The following is a 19,494-nucleotide window of genomic DNA, read 5'->3' on the forward strand; positions in this document are numbered from 1 at the left end:
TCTTGCACTACCTGGAGGTGAATCTCAGCTCTGGTGTTTGGAGTACTGCCTCCCCCTCATTCTTCTCTGCTGATGGTGATTACAGGGATGTTCCTCACCTTTTTTCCCACACTCGTCACTTGCTTGTGCAGTATTTTCTCCCTTTCTAAAACACATTTTTCCAGGGGCACCACCCACTTGGTTGACAAGGCCAGCCATATCCTACAGTGGGTCCATTGGAGTCACCAGGCACCAGCTGAAATTGTCTGAGACAGGCCTGGCCTCTTCTCAGAGGCCACCCTGCAGGCCCCCACTGCCAGCATCTGGACACTGACAGCAGATACAGTGCCTAAATCCCTGTAAACCACCAAGAAGCCCCTAGAAAGGAGATCAACCAACTTGTTGCACTCGGAAGGAACTTGCTGTGGCAAATGCAACCGTAAATTGTGAAGAAACACAGCCACCTCACAGAATTTACCAGTGACCCACCTTAAGACACCCACTACAAAGAGTCTTTGCTTTCATATCTAAGCTCGTGCCTACACTCCTTCAGTGTTGACTGGAGTGGCGGTTTAGAATCAGATTTACACCAGTTGCCACATTTCCTAAATGGATGATGAGGAAAAACAACACCCCAAAATACTGAGGAAATAGAGCATTTAAAATCCTTCTCTCTGTAGGTTAAGTACATGAATAGCAAAAGCTCTCTGGAGATTAACTGTCGAAATTTTCCCTTTCTAGATACAGAGGACAGAAGACTTGAGGTGATGAAAGCCATCTAATTCCTAAGAAGAACCAGATGCCCTTGAGCTCAGAGGACTTTGGAGTCTAGAAGTCTCCACACCCTGGGTACAATGCTTGAATGAATCACTCATCTCCAAATGTGAAAAATACCCAATTAACCTGTGAATGATGACCCAGATCTCCAGATGTGCCCAGATTTTCCCCTAGCTGGTGGCTAGGACTGGAAGCAGAGTTGCGCTGTCTTATTCCTCCTTCAGCGCCTCTTAATAATAAGCTTGAATGTCACCTTGCTCAGCATGCTGACTATTAGGAGTCATATTTTGGGTACTCAGGGTATGGAGAGGTTAGACACTTAACTGTGTATTGGCAATTGTCATGGTTTAAGACCAGCTGGTAACTCAGAACCACGCAGCTCCTCGCTCACTCCTCACCTTCTTCCTTCCCTTGCTCCAGGAGTGGTGGGGAGGAGAATCAAAAGAATGTAACTCCCATGGGCTGAGATAAGAACAGTCCAGTAACTGAGGTATAACACAAACCACTACTGCTGCCACCAATAATAATAATGATAAGGAAAATAACAAGGGAAGAGAATACAACCTCTCACCACCTGCCGACCGATACCCAGCCTGACCCGAGCAGCAATCTAGCCCTTCTGGGTAACTCCCCCCAGTTTATATGCTGGGCATGATGTTCTGTGGTATGGAATACCCCTTTGGCTAGTCTGGACCAGGTGCTCTGTCTCTGCTTTGTCCCAGCTTCCCTTGCCCCTCTTCATTGGCAGAGTGGGAGACTGTAAAGACCTTGATCAGACTAAACATTGCTTAGCAACAACTAAAAACATTGGTGTGTTATCAGCGTTGCTCTCAGACTAAAGTTGAAAACGCAGCACTGCACCAGATACTAAGAAAGAGAAAAATGACTGCTACAGCTGAGTCCCGGACAGCAACTCTACTCATTTCAATACAGAGTATTAAAACAGCTGGCCAGTCGTAACTGTGATTCAAGATTCAAAAAAGTAACGTGACTGTATTGGGAAGATGAATCTCATTCCAATTAGGCTAGTGGTGCCATCACCTAGGTATTTTTCTCACTCTAGCCACAAGACTAGAAAAGCAGCTGCAAACCCACTTTATGTTCTATGTAGATGGAAAGAATCAGCCTTACAGGAACTTCTGAGGTTGCTGGGATGCAGACTGGGACTAACTGCTATAATTACCCACGTAAAGTGTATGAAGGAAAAGGGACATGGGGAAATCAGATTACCAATGCTAAAATAATTGCTTTTACATATAAAGAAGAAAGCTTTGCATGAACTGTACAGCTTTTGGGATAATCAGACACGTATGATTGTGCCAGTGCAATTTGGAGAGAAGTGGGAGAGGTGAAGAGGGTCTTTGTCCCTCAAGGAACTCTTCCTGCAGCCCACAGCAACAGAGGCATATGTACTGCACAACTATGTAGTCTGACCCATCAAAGGAATAATTTAATCTTCAGAATTTTCAATTTCTTGTCTCTCTGAACCTCTTAAGTTCAATTATTTTAATTAACATTTAAATGAGGTTGCAATTCCCTGTTTACATTTTCAGAGGTCCCTTTCATATCAGAAGATTTGACAAATCTTCTCACACCCAGGCATTTTATACTTTCCCAGCACTGTTGATCTGGATTCATTTTACTGCTTCTTCTTTAACTACTGATTGTATCTAGGCTTGATAAGTAACACAGACATAAAAATGTGCATTGTCCAGATTTCCCCAAAATTTAAGTAAATAGAAATTTCACTGTCAAAACTAATTTCCATATTGTATAATGCAAACCTTAGAACTACCCTTTCTAAACACTCTTCTAAACACTCTGGTCTTTACTGCTTTTTTCATTTCTCACAGAATGTTTATCTTTCACCCATTTCCATCTTCTTATTACATTAATAATATGCTCTGTGTTCTCATTTGTATGTTCCTGTCATCCTCAGAGAGACCTTAGTATACACATATAGCAATATTTCTCAGCAAGATATAAGCTTGTGCTATATGGTATAAGACAGCATGCAAGCAAAGTGCTGTAAAAGGGCTACGCATGCAAAAGCTTCAGGTGGCATTAGCATTACAGCCAGTGGGCATTCAGCACTGCTGCCCTTGAAATGCCCCTTTTGCCTTTCACCTATGTCCTGTCCTGCTAACCGATGTCCATATGGGATAGCTCAATGAATGCATCTGCTCAATGGTGCTTATAATGTACAATGCCTTGCTACACACATGAATTTCAATAGTGAATCAGTGAAGGCACCTTCCCTACAAGTGATAATAGCAACAACTATAACTGAACTTTAGTTGACAAAACCAAATGAAATCAGGAAATAATTATATTAGATTCGCATGGCCAGGTTTTGGTAGCAGAGAGGCTACAGGGGTGGCTTCTGTGAGAAGCTGCCAGAAGGTTCCCCTGTGCCTGACAAAGCTATTGGCAGCCACTTCAAGATGGACCTGCCACTGGCCAAAGCTGAGCCCACCAGCAATGGTGGTAACACCCTGGAATAATGTATTTAAGAAGTGGAGAAAGTTACTAAACAGGGCCAACTACAGCCAGAGAGAGGAGTGAGGACATGTGAGTGAAACAGCTCTGCAGACACCAAGGCCAATGCAAAAGTCCTAGGGGAGGAGGTGCTCCAGGTGCCGGAGCAGAGATTCCCTTGCAGACCATGGTGCAGACCATGGTGAGGCAGGCTGTGCCCGCAGCCCATGGAGGTCCATTGTGGAGCAAATCTCCACCTGCAGCCCACGGAGGATCCTGTGGGAAGCCCATGCTGGAGCAGCCCCCTGCCAGGAGCCCTCTCTGAAGCAGGTTTGTTGTCAGGACTTGTGACCCTGTGGGGGATCCACACTGTCTTTTCCTAAAGGACTGCACCCTGTGGGAGGGGCTCCATACTGGAGCACAGGAAGAGTGTGAGTAGTCCTGCCCCTATGGAAGAGGAAGAGGTAGAGACAATGTGATGAACTGACCATGACCCCCATTTCCCATCCCGTTGTGCTGCTGAAGGGGAGGACATAAATAATTCAGGATTGAAGCTGAGCCCAGAAAGAAAGGCAGGGTAAGGGAAAGGTGTTTATTAAGATTTACTTTTATTGCTCACTTTCCTACTCTGGTTTGATTTGTAATAAATCAAACTAATATCCCCAAGTTGACTCTGTTTTGCCCATGATGCTAATTGGTGATTGCACTCTCCCTGTCCTTATTGTGACCCATGAGCCTTTTGCTATATTTTCTCTCCCCTGTGCAGCTGAGGAGGGGGGTGGGCCCCTGGCATCCAACCAGGTATACCACAGTGGTATACCCGGAAAGAGTAAGACACTTGTAAGTGGGAGACTCAGGTTTGGTTGTCACCTGGGCAGTGTCCTGTGATAGTACACAACTGCAGGACAGTTGGATGTGCAAGCACATCAGATATTTAAACACAGAGAAGCATCCGTTGAGCTTCCTTTCAATTTTTCTCTCTGTACTGTGATTCTTGACAGTCCCCACATACCTCATTCCTTTTAATTGTGCGGCATCTCTGAGTATTGCTGCTCCCAGAATCTTTTTCTGTTGTCGGCATCTGTGGTCTCCCAGCTGAGATGTGAAAGGGATACAATTTGTATAACTTACATATCTTATGAAGAGGAAGAGCCATAAATCAATTCCCAATTTTAGCTCTCTGTTCAGTGGAGAGAGGAACTGATTTCTGAAGGCCACTAGGGTGCAAATCTATTATATTAGGCAGACCCCTGAAGTGGCTACTTTATGCACAGGTTAGGAGATACAAGTTGACAATTACACCTGTACTAGACTTTTTAGGGGCATTTCGGTTCTGGTATCCCAAACTGATTTTCTGATAGACTTGGAGAAGGTATAACTTCTCTTTACCTCTGAGTGTGCTACAGTTCTGAGTCTAAATAGTCTCTGACTGGTTGTCAGTTTTACCTAAACAAGACTTACAAACTCATCATTCTGCTAACTGAACTGATTTTCTTGTGAACTGTGAGGTTCTTTTTCTTTCTGAATTGAGGTATTTTCAGAACGTGCTTTCTGCCTGAATGTGTTATACCTGCTGGGTCATATAGAAGAGATGATGTTCTCTTATCCAGCATGTCAGAGTGATTCCTGAAATAATTGTCTTGCAAAAGAAAATGTAATTTTATCTCTAGAAGACCTAGCTAGTGCACTACAAAAGAAAATATGCAATGCACACAGTGTGGACTGCTACAGAAAGAGCACTTGGAAGAGATTTGGGAACAAAGCTATTTGACACTGTAACAGTATTCAGATACTCTGTGTCTTCCTTGTAAATCTAGTCTTTAACAGATAATAAATTATTTCCTTACAAAAGAACACCATGAATAGAAAAACTCTTCAGGATCTTTTCAACCTTAATCTGTTACTTTAATGGAAGTATGAGCAGACATGCAGTGGGAAGCTGACCAGTGTGACAGAATAACAACTTCCAGGAGCAGAAACCAGGGGAGTGCAGCCACACTTGTCATTTGTCATGGTGAGAATGTCTGATTGATGCTGAAAATCAAAGCAAGAAATATCTATGAACCACAACACAAAAGCACTGCATAACGAACCTCTTATCTAGCAATTAGACAGCAAGTGAGCAAGTCATGGATAACAAGGATGCCTCTACATGTCACTTCAAGAAGAACATTTTAAACACAAGTATCCTTGAAAACTGGAGAAAGATAATCAATACGGTGATTAATGACAGCAATTTCACACAAACATCTGGGAAATTAAGCATGCTCTTTAGGAGCTGTTTCTTGCAGTGACTTGTGAAGGCATGAACGAGTTGCAAACCAAACTTCACGTCAATATATTGAACAGTGTGATACCAATGATACTTACTAAAGCTTGGAAACTTTCCAGAAATTACATAGAAATATAAAAATGTCTTCCAAAAATATCTTTTTTTTTTTCAAATATTTTTTTTGATTGTTCTTGCTCTCTTGGGTGCTGCTTTTCTTTTACAGCTTATCCACACTGGTTGTCCTGAACAATAACTTGAATATTTCAGATTAAAAACCCCAACCAACCGACTAAAAAACCAACCAAACCCATAATTTAATGTGGAAAGAGGCACTTTAGTGAGTGCATTTAATGTGACACACACTGAAGGGAGTATGGTTTTTCAAGTTTTGGAAAAGCTCCTTTGCATTCTAAATGTTTTTTGCCAAAGAAAGTAATTCACCTTTTGGGTTGAAGGTGACTTGTGTGAATATCAGTTAGATATTGATCAAGGTCTAATTTTCTGTACTAGTTAAGTAGAGTTGAAATGTGCACCTAAACTTTGCATATTTTATAGCAAAAAAACCTTTACCGTTACATCCATTTTCACCATCAACAGCAATGCTGCTAATAGCAAACCTGGAGAAAAGGCAGTTTGACTTGTGTATTGTGGGCTTTAGGCCTGAATAATGCTCATTAAAGTGCAATCTTCACAATTCTTAGTTCCCAGAGTTTTCCCAGTTGACTTACTAGGGGATCTATAAAATACGATTTATTTTTAGCTTCTTTTGTTTGGAAAATTAGTGTGTTCCATGCCACTGTGTGCTGCATTATATATGAAGTCATACATGATATATTTGTAAGTTTTGATTCTATTGACAGTTATTACTGTCCAGACATTTAGTTGATTTTGTTCACTGTTTGTAATAACTCCAATGACTAGCATAAAAGTGGTTGCCAAGCAGTGATGAAGAATATTTGTTATTCATAATCAGTTTTGTTTAATTGGTTAATCTAGTATTGACTGGAGTTGTTTTTTTGGGGAAGACTTTTTGAGAACAGTTCCTGGAAGACGTATCTTGAATTTGGGCCAAAACTTTAAAACAGAAATCTGACTACCTGCAACATAATTATGTGAAAATGGGCCTGAAAAGGGGTGAGTTATGACACTAGATTTCTCGTATCTTAACTGTGATTGCTAGACATCTTTTAAGTTTTCTGCATGTAGCAGCATCTTTACCTATGAAGTGAATGGTGTTAACAGGATATGGATCAGCTTGGGAGTTGTTTTAATTCATATCTTTCAGAAACAGCACACTTTTATGAACTTAAAATGCTAAGATACTTAAGACACTCCCTGAAACTTTCCGTTCAGAACTGGTACTCTTCCTAGCAGTCACCTGTAGACATGGCCAATCCGCAGGCCTTTTCCTCTCTCATGTGTGAGAAAGGAACTTAAATCAGTTAGTTCTATAGCCTCTGTTTTAGTCTGTTCTCTTCCTTTCTTCTTTTACTCAGCTAAATAATGGATTTTTATTTTTTTTTAATCATAAGCTACTTGTATTTTTAACATTTGTAAAACGTGCATCTGATTTGGAATGGAAAAGAGCAAGGTTTCATGTAGCTTAGATATGTGATGAGTTTGGGCTCAGGTCTTGGATCAGCTTACAAGCACTGCCTTCTTTCTGAAACAATAATAACTTTCAGTCCGTCTCCAAACAGATTTAGCTTGTTCCTGGTTTCCTTCACCCACACACATGCATGGGTGTAGGAAACCTTAACCCTCTATAGCAGAAGAATTACGTGTTTGCTGACATGAGAGAAACACAGATCTTTGCAATGCTGAACTGGATGGCCAAAGTTTTGAAAAACTCTCCTTTGCATCATAGTCCTGTGGTCTTCTATTATGACTCAGTTTTAAGGAAACCTATACAATAGTTTGTTTTTTAGCTATTTCCTAATCTGAATCACTGGACTCACCTTTTGTTCACATTATACTTTTCGTAATTTTTCTTACACACAACAAAGAATGAAATTCAGCCACCTTTTCATTTTTGTAGTGGTTGTGACAGCAATCTCTGAGTGGCTTTTCAGACATTACAGAATTAGGTGCAGTGTCACACACCCCAACTCTTTTCCATACAAATTAGTTTTTCGTACTATATTTTGATTACGAAAATTAACTAATGTTTCTTTTATCTTGCTCAGACCATCGTATCCATAGTATCTCTATACATTGTCATTATCTGTTAGGCATTCCTCTTCTGAGGCTTAAGTTGGCAGTCGTCATGCTATACAGTATCTAAAGAACAGCAGCTATAAATCTTACAGTAATATATACCAATTAAACCACAATGCCTTTATGAAACTTTTTTTCTGTTCTCTTATTTATTGACAGATTTTTTTTTTGTAATTACAACACAATGAAACGATGGCAAGTACATAAGATGCAATAGTATAAAAAGCCATTTTAACCCTTCCCTTGATTAAGACACTTACAGCAGACAAGAACTGCCCCACCCCAATTTCCCCCTTCTCAAATGAAAATGAAAAATAAATATAAATTAATAAATACAAAACAAATCACTGCACAGCCCTTAACTCTTTGATTTCCATGGCAAGAACCATAATGATGATTCTAGCATGTGACTTTCTGTGGTTAAAGGTTGCCGCAGCAGTCAAAGGGTTATAGCATTGTAAACATAAGTACTTTGTTGAAAACGTTCAGTCATGTTAATGGTCTACAGCAATGAGATTATTATCATGACCCCTTGACCTTTAATGACACAACATTATAAGGAGTTAAAGAGATAATAGCTTGGTGAGCTGTTACATAGATTAATTAACCTATTTTCTTTAACAATGCACTATGAGGTCTTGATTTACTAACAAAAGACAACTTGTGTGTAATAAAACACTGTTCTATGCATTGATCAATAAAATCAATGAAAAAAATCAGTCTAAGCACCACAAAATTTTGCCTGATTATACCTGACAGTCATAATACACTTTAGCACCATTTAGTCAGCCTTGCATTTGCACACAAACAAGCTTTGTGTTTGTCAGTAGAAGCTACCTGAAGGAATAACATATGTCAGTTATAAAAAGGTTACCGTATAGAATGCTGTGTGAGCCAATAAAATTTAAAAAAATTAACAATAATAAGATAAAATTTAGTTGCAGAAAGCAAATAAATGCTCCAGTTATCTTATTACTAACACACATCCTAATGAGTCAAACAAAGGCATGAAATGCATATGGGGCTATGCAGAGAAAAGGGAATAAAAATGAGAAATTTGCATCATATAGAGAAATCATCACATCCAAGTTCTGACTTATTTGTCACACTTTGTAAATTAAATGAATAGCTGTTGGGTGGTTCAAGAAGCAGTGCTTGAAGAGAGCTAATGTTTAACAATGTGTGAGTTTTATGGTCATGTTATACATAAACCCCCTTTCAGAGATAACCTGACAACTGCACCAATATCCTTGTCTCTGCATGAAAGACTGATTTCCTCTTTTTCAGAGATGAAAGATAAAAAGACAAATCACAGTGTGGGAAGAGTCAAAACTGTAGTAGCTTCCAGCTAACATGGGAACCAGAACAATTTCTGCTGAAATTACAGGGAGAAAGGAATGGCAACAAGATGGAAAATGGAATCAGTTGCTGAAAAACATCCAACAAGCAGAACAAAAGAAGATATCACGTTCTGGTAAATACAACAGTACAGCACTTGGAGAGAAAGCAAGGTGCGTGTTATTCAGAAAGTAACAGAAACAAGAATGTGTATGAAGCATGGAAAACAATGTACCCTTCTTGTACATATCCATATCAAACTTTACACACTGACAAAACCAGCTGTACACTCTTGAACTGTTAACAGTACTAATCACAGGACTAGAAAGGAGCAGACATCACCTCCCTCAGTCAGCTTCTGACCATATAGGAACACTTATCATATAAAATAAACCTACAGAAGTCAAACACCTCTGTCTTCCTCTGCAAGCTGGGGCTGAATTGTGCAATGAATCCAATTCCCAGACTACAGCAGCAGATGTCTGAGAGAGCACTTAATAAATTTGTTATTTATGATACGTAAAAAATAGGATCAATCAGAAAACAATGCATAATAGCAAAGCATCCTGCCATGCATCAGTGCTAGCTTATTATGCTACAGCAGTAATGTAATAATAGCTGATGTATGTGTATGAACTGACTTGTGGTAGAGGAAAGAATCCAGACATATAATTATTGTCTGAATATCCATGGCACAGATTATAGGCATCAGAAAGCAAAGGAGAAATGAAAAATATTTAAGATGAGAACTGGAACTACTGGAAATAATGCAAACATTTTTCAAATGCAGCTTTCTAGACTGCTCGCCTCTCACAGATGGCATAAACCATGCATGCAAATGGTATGCAATGGCTGGCATAAAAAATGATAAGTCTATGTTGCTACACTATTGTACATGTGACCAGGTAAGTAGACACAAGATGCAAATAAGGAGTCCATGATGGTCAGTGGGGGCTGCATCATGTCATTTTCATAAAAGACTTAAAGGACAGCAGTGTAAATGGATGGCAGAGACTTCAGTAATCTGAAGTGAGTAATTTGGAGGTCAGTGTTGAGGGACTGGACAATGAACAAGAAAGATATATATCAAATTCCTCAAATATTCACAAGAGTTTTTGAGAAGGTAGTACTTCTTCACCATTGACACAAAAAACTGCAGACTGTAAAATGCCATGTGTGTGATTGAGACAAACAAAATAGTATTTTCTTCCTTTCTCTGTATAGCGAACAGATAATTTCTTACTTGTCCACCAAGAGCATATAAAATTAAATATTACCTTATTTATTCAGGAAATATGTGAATGCAGAGTGAAAAGAAGGAGGTGGAATCAAAAGTTTCATTGTATTTATCAGTTTACATAAAGAAATGCAATAGATGATCCATCCAAAGGTCATAAAAGTATTTCTATTATATCAAACTCTTCAGGACTGAGATATCATGGAGATAATGACACATTGCAATAATATAGACGATTAGAGGTAAAGGTTCTTTGTCTTTCAGTATTTCATCCAGTGGAGTTCTTCAAATGATAGATAAGTCTTTGGATATAATTTCTGAAATCAAACATAAGAACATTTCGCTGTGGCAAGGTTTTGCACATATCTGGACAATGTTAGCTTGACTAAATCACTCTCAAAAGATTTGTGAATGCAGCAGATACATAATGCACTCTATATATTTATAGGCTGGTTCAGAGTAACTATTTGAGGAGCCTTCTGACTGACTGCTCTTTGGTGTGTTATGTCAACAGATACAGAATTCAGCGGACTTCCTACATCCTAACAGGTATCTTTGCTGTTGGATACCAGTAATGCTTTCAAAGCTATGACAAACATCCTGATAATATCTCTTCTCTTTTATTGTTGATTACATAGCAGTTACTTGCAATTTTAGAGGTGTCAGTGGTCCTTGACTCCTTCCCTTTCTGAGAAAATGGGTTTGTACTTGCAATTATAAACCAAAATGTTTTCATTCCTTTTCTTATATTCTTCTGGAAATGAAAAATAGAAATGTGATTATGTTGCTTTTTCTGTGTCTGCAATCTTTGACCAAAAGAGCTAGTTTGCTTTCCTGTGGATCCTAGAAATTGTGGAAAGAAAGTTTATGACTAATTTATGTTTCCTCTGAGAAAGATTTCAGTAAGGTGTTCCTTTATTTATTTATTTATAAGGTATTTGTCGTAGCTGTGAAAAGCTGTGATCCAAGAGCTTTCTTCATGCTTCCTTCCTTCAAAGGAATGCATATTACTAGCAGATAATGAACTGTGCATCTTGGACAATGAGAAGGGAGGACCATAATTCTTGATCTATCCTATCAAATGGTTTTCGACCAGATGCAGTAAGACAGTACTGTGCACGAAGTGACAAGAGATTTTGGGTTTAGAAACACGTAAAGATAGCTGTTAGGCATACAGCTTAGCTGACAATGTTTTACCGTGTTGCACAGAGTAAAAAGAGGACTTGCATCATCACACATCCCTTCAATTCTAGATTCCTGTTCAAGATAAAACTTTCTTGGGTATAACCACCTCAGGTATTTCTGTGAGCTGTGTGAGTTTTGACAACGGCTATCCTGAAAGACTATTTTAATAGTTTTCATCTACCTCGTGACGCATGGCCAGAGTTCATAGCACTTTATCATATGAAGTAAAACACAACCATGTAAATACAAGACGCAGCTGTGACCTGCAGGTATGAATTGTTGTTGACAGGATCATTTAAAACAGTGCTGTAGGTTGCTGATGGTGTCTTTTGAATACACCACATGTACCATTTCCTAAGTGATTTAACTCTACTTGTATCCAAAGAGAGAAACTGCCTGGAACTGACTCAAACATGGGTACTTCCATAAGATATGATCACTAACTGAGCACTGACTATTTGGTAGCAATAGGCAAGCATACAACAAGCATACACAGTATGTGCATCTCTATTTAAATTAATTGTATGCCTAAGTATGGGGCTGTGTATTTCAACTGGCATGTATCAGTTGTACATTAGTACTTTTGGAGCTATATATAATATCATGTAATTATGAACACTGAGAAAAATTTTACATCATGAAAAAATTATTTTATTTTCTTTGAGGATACAAATTGATAGTAATGTAATAAAATTTTTTTCATACCTTATAAATGAGTTAACACTGAGTTCCTGCTGACCCTAAGCACTCTCACCTTCCAAACGGCAGGTGATTTTCTGTACAGCCATGTAAGCTATGAATGTGTGTAGACTGGGTGTTAAACTGTGCCAACACATCAGGATGGAAATATGGATTAGAAACATCCTTTTCTGATTTAACACACTACTTTTTGCAAGTGGTGAGCCCATCTGGTGTAGCTACACTCTTCTCTTGCCTGTAAGTAATATAATACTTCACTAAAAACTCTCCTAACTCTGTTGTCATATTGTTAAGGGCTAACAAGGTATTTTAGGAAGTTATTTTATCCCAGCTTCCCAGAAAGCCAGTTCTCCAAATGATGGATGGGCAAATGGATGAACCAGGACACACGTATGCATACAATGAAAGTGATTATTCAATGTGCTGGTGCCAGATGGCAAGATGGGGAGAACGTTCAGGATATATTTTACTGCAACAGCAAAAAAAAAAAAAAAAAAAAAAATCACTGGCAGGAAAGGCTATTGAATTAAGATATGCCAATAGCTCACCAAGGAGATTAATGTTGTAGTTCTAAGAAGTATGTGATGCAATTACATCAGGTACAAATTACTATTAACTAAATAGAAAGCTTCGGTTTATGTCGTGGCTATTACAACTATCATCTGTGAACAATGTCATTCTACAGAAGCAGAAGAAACTGAGCTGTGTGAGTGGAAAGCTTTGTGCCATCATAAATGCCTGGAAAGTGTAATGATCATTGTTTATGTAGTTTTACTATGACAGCACGGAGCAGAGTGCTGCATGCACATCCAAGAGTAGAAAATTGTCTTCAGCATGCTAGTTTACACCAGCATTTCTTCATTTATGTCTTCTCTGCCTCTAAAATTTATTTAATCTATACTGTGGGCAGTACTTAAGGCTGTTTATATAGAGCAAATGTACTTTATGTACACCTCTCACAGCATGTCATATCTCAAAGACATAATGGGCAGCTGCAACTGCAAATGTTAATAACTTGACTAAAATTTGTACATGATATGCTAAACCTTATGTATACTGGGAAACAAGACCTGTTTATGATGCGTTTAATGCTGTGTACATGCTACTTTGAAATACATTTTAATTTAGGAACAGATGCTTGCAGTGGGGTCGCATACTGATGACCGTTCAAAATATGACCTCCTGATTAGTGCTGGTCTTTCCTAGGTACGTACACACATCAAATAATGCCACATCATACAGAATCTATGCTGCCTAACATTAGATCAAGCATCAAATGGAACCAGCCTGCAGCAAGTGATTGTCTGCTTTTGGTGCTTACCAGACATTTTCAGCATTGATGGCACTGATGACAATGTCTTTCTCTATCAGCCTCTGTCATCTCAGATAGCAAATCACAAGAATGGGTTGAGCAGATTTGACTCACACATTCCATTTTTCATGAGACCAGTGAGACAATTCATTGATTTGCATGCATTAATCAGAGATTAATTTTATGAGTATATGGTTCATTTACACCTGATTTTGTAACTGACATATGTTTAAATTGTCTTGTCTCATGTGAACCACTGTTTATCTGCAGTCTGTGTAGTGTTAGCTAAGCCTAACATTGCAGTGCTGGTGTACCAGTCATGGCTATACCATCATATTCAATTACAGGTTATTTGTTCCTTAGCTCCCACACAATATTATTTGATTTACAGCACAGCTGAACACCAAGTGGCCAGTGACATTCGTTCCCTCTACTGATAATAATGATTTTCCTCGTGGCTCATATGGCTGCAGTCATCTATTTATACTTCTGGAAATAGAGTTGTCCAAACACAGCCTTGACAACAACAAAAAGTGACAGAGAGCTACTGCTCTGCAATGGCTGCTTCACATCTCCTACTGCCATGGTGCATGGCTTCACCTATGTAACTCATAAAACAACTTAGGCCATGTTGTGAGAAGACATGGGAGCCAGGACAGAGCAAGCCCCTGCAGTCATATTCTTGCTCCTCAGCCCAGTGATCTTGTGCTATCTCCAGTTTAGGCTGCTAATGGTGTGGTAACTTGCATTTCTACTTCCTTGAAAATGCAGTGCCTGGAACATTCACTCTTCAGTTTGCTATGTGTCTTTTCTAAGGTTTGCCTTAGCTATGGTTCAAATAAAAAAAACTAGAATAGGAATGTAATACTTCCACTGTTTATAGGCAGACCTACTTTCTATTGTATGCACTTTTTTCTAACCAACAAGATAGAATTTGATTCTATATAATTTGGTACCAAAAGCTACATTTAACTGACACTAAGATTGTGAATTAAGACCCCCCCAAAAAGAGTCGAAAGTTCAATAATTAAGCCTTACACTCTGTTCTTAACCCACAGTGCTAATGGTGCAGAAGTCTTGACCAAGCAACTGGGTACGTGAAGTACACCTCTAAGAAAAAGTTTAAGTCTGTCCCTTATGTTTGAATCTATTAGCTTCTGTAATTTTCATTCACAAAATTAGCCTTGAACTTTTTTTTCTTTAATTATCCCATCCCTTTGCCACACTTTGAAAGAAGAAAAAGAATTTCATGGGAATATATAAAATATATATTACATTTATTCAGGAGACTTGAAAGGGCTCCTTTGGAGCCATTTGAGTCTCTCCATCCCAGCCTATCCAGTAAATATACAGTTACATAGTTTTTAAATGTATTTTTTTTTTTTATAAAAATTAATTTTTGTCTACAGTCAATAACCTTTTCATTACATTAAAAGGCCAGAGGAAACACTGCCATTATCTACTTTGGCCTCCTGCATCATACATACTCTGAAAATACACGACCCTGTATAGTCAGCTTGATAGACTGTAACTGATTAACGCAATACATATTCAGTTTTGTATTGTTCCACAGTTGAGATCATAACAATAGCAAAATGGAAGTGTTTATTAAAAACTTTACGAAAAAAGTTACGGCACATGAGCAGGAACCCAGATTGCAGAACTGAAAATAATTTCAATTTGTTTTTTCTTAACTCTCATAATTATAGGCCCTGGTAGAAAAACAACTGTTCAAAATATAACATTGTCTTAGAACTTTCACTCATTTGACTTCAAAACTAGATCAGGCAACATCACTACTTACTCTGAAGTTATCTGAAACTAGCCAGCATGTATTTGGGAATTACAGTGAAAACAAATGCTCCTACATCTTTCACTTAAAGCAAACCTTTATGACTGTCTTATAGCCTACTGAAAGTAGGAGTATGTAATAGAAATGCTGACACAATCTTTCTTTGCACGACATAAACATGCCAATATAGTATTATTTTTCCTCCCTTTCTCTGTATATAACATATATGCACTTTTAGGTAAAAGAAAATAGATCAATCAATTTATCATGTATTCATTTATCTATGATGTACCATATACCAAGCACTAGACTTATTACACTTACCTTCCTGCATAATTAAAGTTAAATTCTCCAAATACAAACATTTTTGTTACCTTATCAAAGAACAACAGTTTACATGCTCGGCACTTCATTACTGTCAGGGAAACAGTTGCACAAAAAGTTAAAGCTGCCATGAAAGTTATTTCAAAATTGAAGTGAAATTTTCAAGTCAATAAAAAAAACAGATGAGATGCTGTTCTGGCGTAAAGATAATATAAGTCCTCCCATGGTAGAGGAAAATCAAATGCAGAATAAGTAGTACTGTTAGTATTTTCCACCAACTATGCAAGGGACAAAATTGGAACAGCAACATGAATCATTTTGTTCTGTTTGTAGCATAACATAAGTTAGTTTGTTGACAATAAAAACCCTTCGGTGGATTAAAGTATGTATGTATGTGTATGTGTGTGTTTGTGTGTGTTTACAAGTATACAAACACACACACGTTTTAATATATATGACAAACAGGCATACAATTCCAAATTCATCAAATGAGCTGATGTGTAGTAAATATGCTACATTACTTAAACTGTCAATTAATCTATATTTTCAGGAACAATAGAGTTGGATTTACTAAATAATGCTATGGGCTGATACTGGTGCACTTCTAACCTACAGTATGAAGTACCTCTACATAACATCTCCAAAATGCCATCTGCATTGCATATTTGTTGTAAAACTATATCTTTTTCTAATCTTCATTTTTGTTAGCCGTACATATGTATATCTGTTTATGCTCTAAGAAATACGTTTGCAATGCTTTATAGCATGCCACATATGTTCATAAAATAAGTCTTCAAATCAATATAAAACCATGTAATTGAACAAAAAGGCATACTATTTTTCATGCTATGCTCAATATAAATATAAATTCAAGGCAGTCAAGCTATCCATTACCAAAATAATAATAACAATAATATATATCTATATATACCTACACTCTCTAAAAAGTGATCCAGTTATGCAGATTAAGAAACCAGTAAGAAATTGGTTGAATGTAGTACAAAAGTTTCATTTTATGTAAAAGCCCATACTGGCCATTTCAAGTATTTTAATATTTTCCTATAACCTTTTCATTAACAACTAGCTATTTGTAGAAATGATAATTTTATACTGAAAATTGTATTCAAGTTAAATAAAAATTAACTTCTACTGTAGTTCATTTTTAGAGTGTGCATGTATACATAGCAAAATACCCTTCTACAGATCTATCATAAATATTTAGGTTTATGTCCATTCTTTTCTACGAAAACACTTCAACTTTTTTTCTTGAATTCTGGATTATGTATATCAGGCCTTTTAAGAAATAAAACTTGTCTTAGTCCATTTGCAACACCAGATTCCCTTCAGTTTGTGCCAGTTTGCAAGTTAAAGGTCAAAGATCAAAGACATAGGACAGTACACTTTAAGGAAATTCAGACAGTGAAGCTGTTCACAGAAGACAATGTTTAACTTGGTAATGACAGTCAACAGGTCAATAATCAAGTTCAAGGCAAGCTGTTCATTGTTGCAAAAGCTACTCCCCTCAAATCCTGGCTTTCATAAAAAACCAGGTGTCTGACTTTTGGGGTGCATCGTTCTGACCACCTTTAATAAGTTCACAGCCCAGTGACTGTAAAGCCTATCACTGCAAGAAGCAGCTCCTAAATCAATAAAGAGGTCTGTCAGTTGCTGACTTTTCTCTAGGAAAAAAATATTGATACAAACCTGCTCTGCAGGTCACATGAAAATGACAATACTGCTGTTAGCACAAATTACACAGAATGACAAAATGCTTTGGTGGTCCCTTGGCTCTGTCAGTGATAATCATGTTTGGCTGAAGGCCAGAAATTTGACTAACCCTTTGAGAACTATGATGAACATGCAAAGGGGTAACACACCAGAGGATATTCATGCAATTATCAGAGTCGTTTTAGCTTTCCTTTGAAACTGTAACTCTACCTCTGTGGAGGCAAATTGAATTATCATGCAACATAGTTTAAAAGAGAAATTCAAGATGCTTAAGAGGTGAAGTTATAAAACTGTTGCCAGTTCAGAAAAATTCTTCGTAAGTGGTAGAAGTTATTAAAATAGGCTTGGTTCCTTTAACCAGAAGGTAGCTGGTAAATATATTCTGTTTTCTATTTATGTTACAAATGCTTTTCTATCAATAATGCAAATAATTAAAAACACTCACTTGCACTCACAGGAAATCTGTTTTGAAAAACTGATTTTCTTTAAAAACCTGTATTAGCCAAACACAATCCTATAATTTAATGACAACCAAGATTAACATCCACCAGACTCTGAAAAAGGATGCAATAGTTCTCAAAGGGTTACACCACCAATGTAATACCAGCATAAAGTTTCTCGATAGCATGACTGTTGCTTTAGTTCATTGAAATCCACTTCAGAGACACACTGCTTTTTACCATGCTTTGGAATGAGTGCTCCTGACAGACCTATGAAAGGCCTGGGGCAGTTGGCTTGATACAGCTTGGGAAAGATTATGCAGGAAAACCAACCAAAAATAAACCAATAAAAAGGTTCTGCTTGAATATAGTGACGAATATAAATGAGTTTAAAACATTGAGGACGTAGCCCAGAGCAGCTGTATAAAACACAAAATGAATGTATTATTAAGGCTGTTACTATATTGCAGATATTTTGGCCCCTTGTTTGTTGGAAAATGGCTGTCCAAACAGTCTGAAGTCCTGTGTGTCATCCGAGTCTCCCACCTGACAACAAAACTGGAAGTAGGAGTATAGGACTTTATCCGTAGCAGACAGAAAGCAATCCTCTTTGGAGACAAAGCTGTTTTGGGTCTTCTCACTTTCCTGAAAGTTCCATTGTGGGTTGTTGTGTTTTTTCTAAAAAAATTCACTTTCAGCAAAAAATTTTTCAAAGGGGAACAGGCCTTAAGGGACAAATGTAGAAACATTGGAGATTTTTTTGTTTTGTTTTTCCTCTTCATTAGTTAATCCTCATAGTTTATAGGGCATTGAGCGTGCAGAGGAAAGGCCTAGATTGAATGACAAAGAAAGACAAAGGACTGAAGAAACAGCAGATACTGTGTCTCATGGAAGCTTCCCAGCTGAGCGAATCTCCACTCATGCACAGGACAGGCAACCCCTGGGTTTTAAAGATCAGCTTTGTTTCAGACTGACAGATGCCCGCTCCTAGCTAGGAAACTGCATAACAGCTCTTGTGTTGAATCTCAAGTTACCACAAACTCCTGGGAGGGAAAGAAAAAAAACCAAAACCCTACATCACACCCACTCTTGCATAGAGCGCTTGCAGTACAGTATGTGGCGGGGTGTTCCTTTCCTTTTGAACTGGAACACAGTGTAAACCAAGACAAGGAGGCACAAGGCCAGGATGCAGGGAATGACGATGGCTATGGCTTTCACAGTGCTGGCTGTGTTGTCCAGTTTGATGACAATGTCAACGTCATCTTGAGGGCTGTGTCGGTCTTTATCTCGATCTGTTGGTCCATCACAACCCATAAAATCCTTGAGGATGGATCTGGGATAGCCAGGTTCCACCCTGAGCATCTGGTTATTGAATTTCCAGTACTCTTTTCCTTTGTAGAAATATGTGAAGCCTGAGGAAGAAAATTGAAATTATTCATGGTCATATTGGATCAAATCACATCATCAACACACTATGACTGAAACTACTGGTATCTTTTTTTTTTTTTGTAATTAAAAAATTAAAAATAGACTTCAGTTCTAGGTCTTTCAAATCTTTACAAATTTTGTTTCTTACTTTTTCTAGAAAATCTAACATTGAGGTGTTTTTTGATTTGGGTTTTTTTTTTTTTTGTTTGTTTGTTTAATAAACTGAGATTTCATTTTCTTACATTACTACAGAAAAAATAAAGGAATTCCACAGAGTATGATCTTTGA

At 37.9% G+C, this 19,494-nt stretch overlaps 1 protein-coding gene across 1 annotated transcript in view; it reads right to left on the reverse strand.

Annotated features, from left to right (window-relative positions):
* Window positions 1-7,843: 7,843 nt before the first annotated feature.
* The window catches only part of MMP16 (matrix metallopeptidase 16), a 193,736-nt gene continuing 182,085 nt past the window's right edge, over window positions 7,844-19,494 (reverse strand). Inside the window, exon 10 of the mRNA XM_065668539.1 lies at window positions 7,844-19,190. Within this exon, the coding sequence (XP_065524611.1) occupies window positions 18,856-19,190 (335 nt within the window). The 3' untranslated portion in view covers window positions 7,844-18,855. The remainder of the gene's footprint in view (window positions 19,191-19,494) is intronic.

The sequence above is a fragment of the Lathamus discolor genome, chromosome 2 (assembly GCF_037157495.1).
Source record: "Lathamus discolor isolate bLatDis1 chromosome 2, bLatDis1.hap1, whole genome shotgun sequence".
Taxonomy (NCBI): domain Eukaryota; kingdom Metazoa; phylum Chordata; class Aves; order Psittaciformes; family Psittacidae; genus Lathamus; species Lathamus discolor.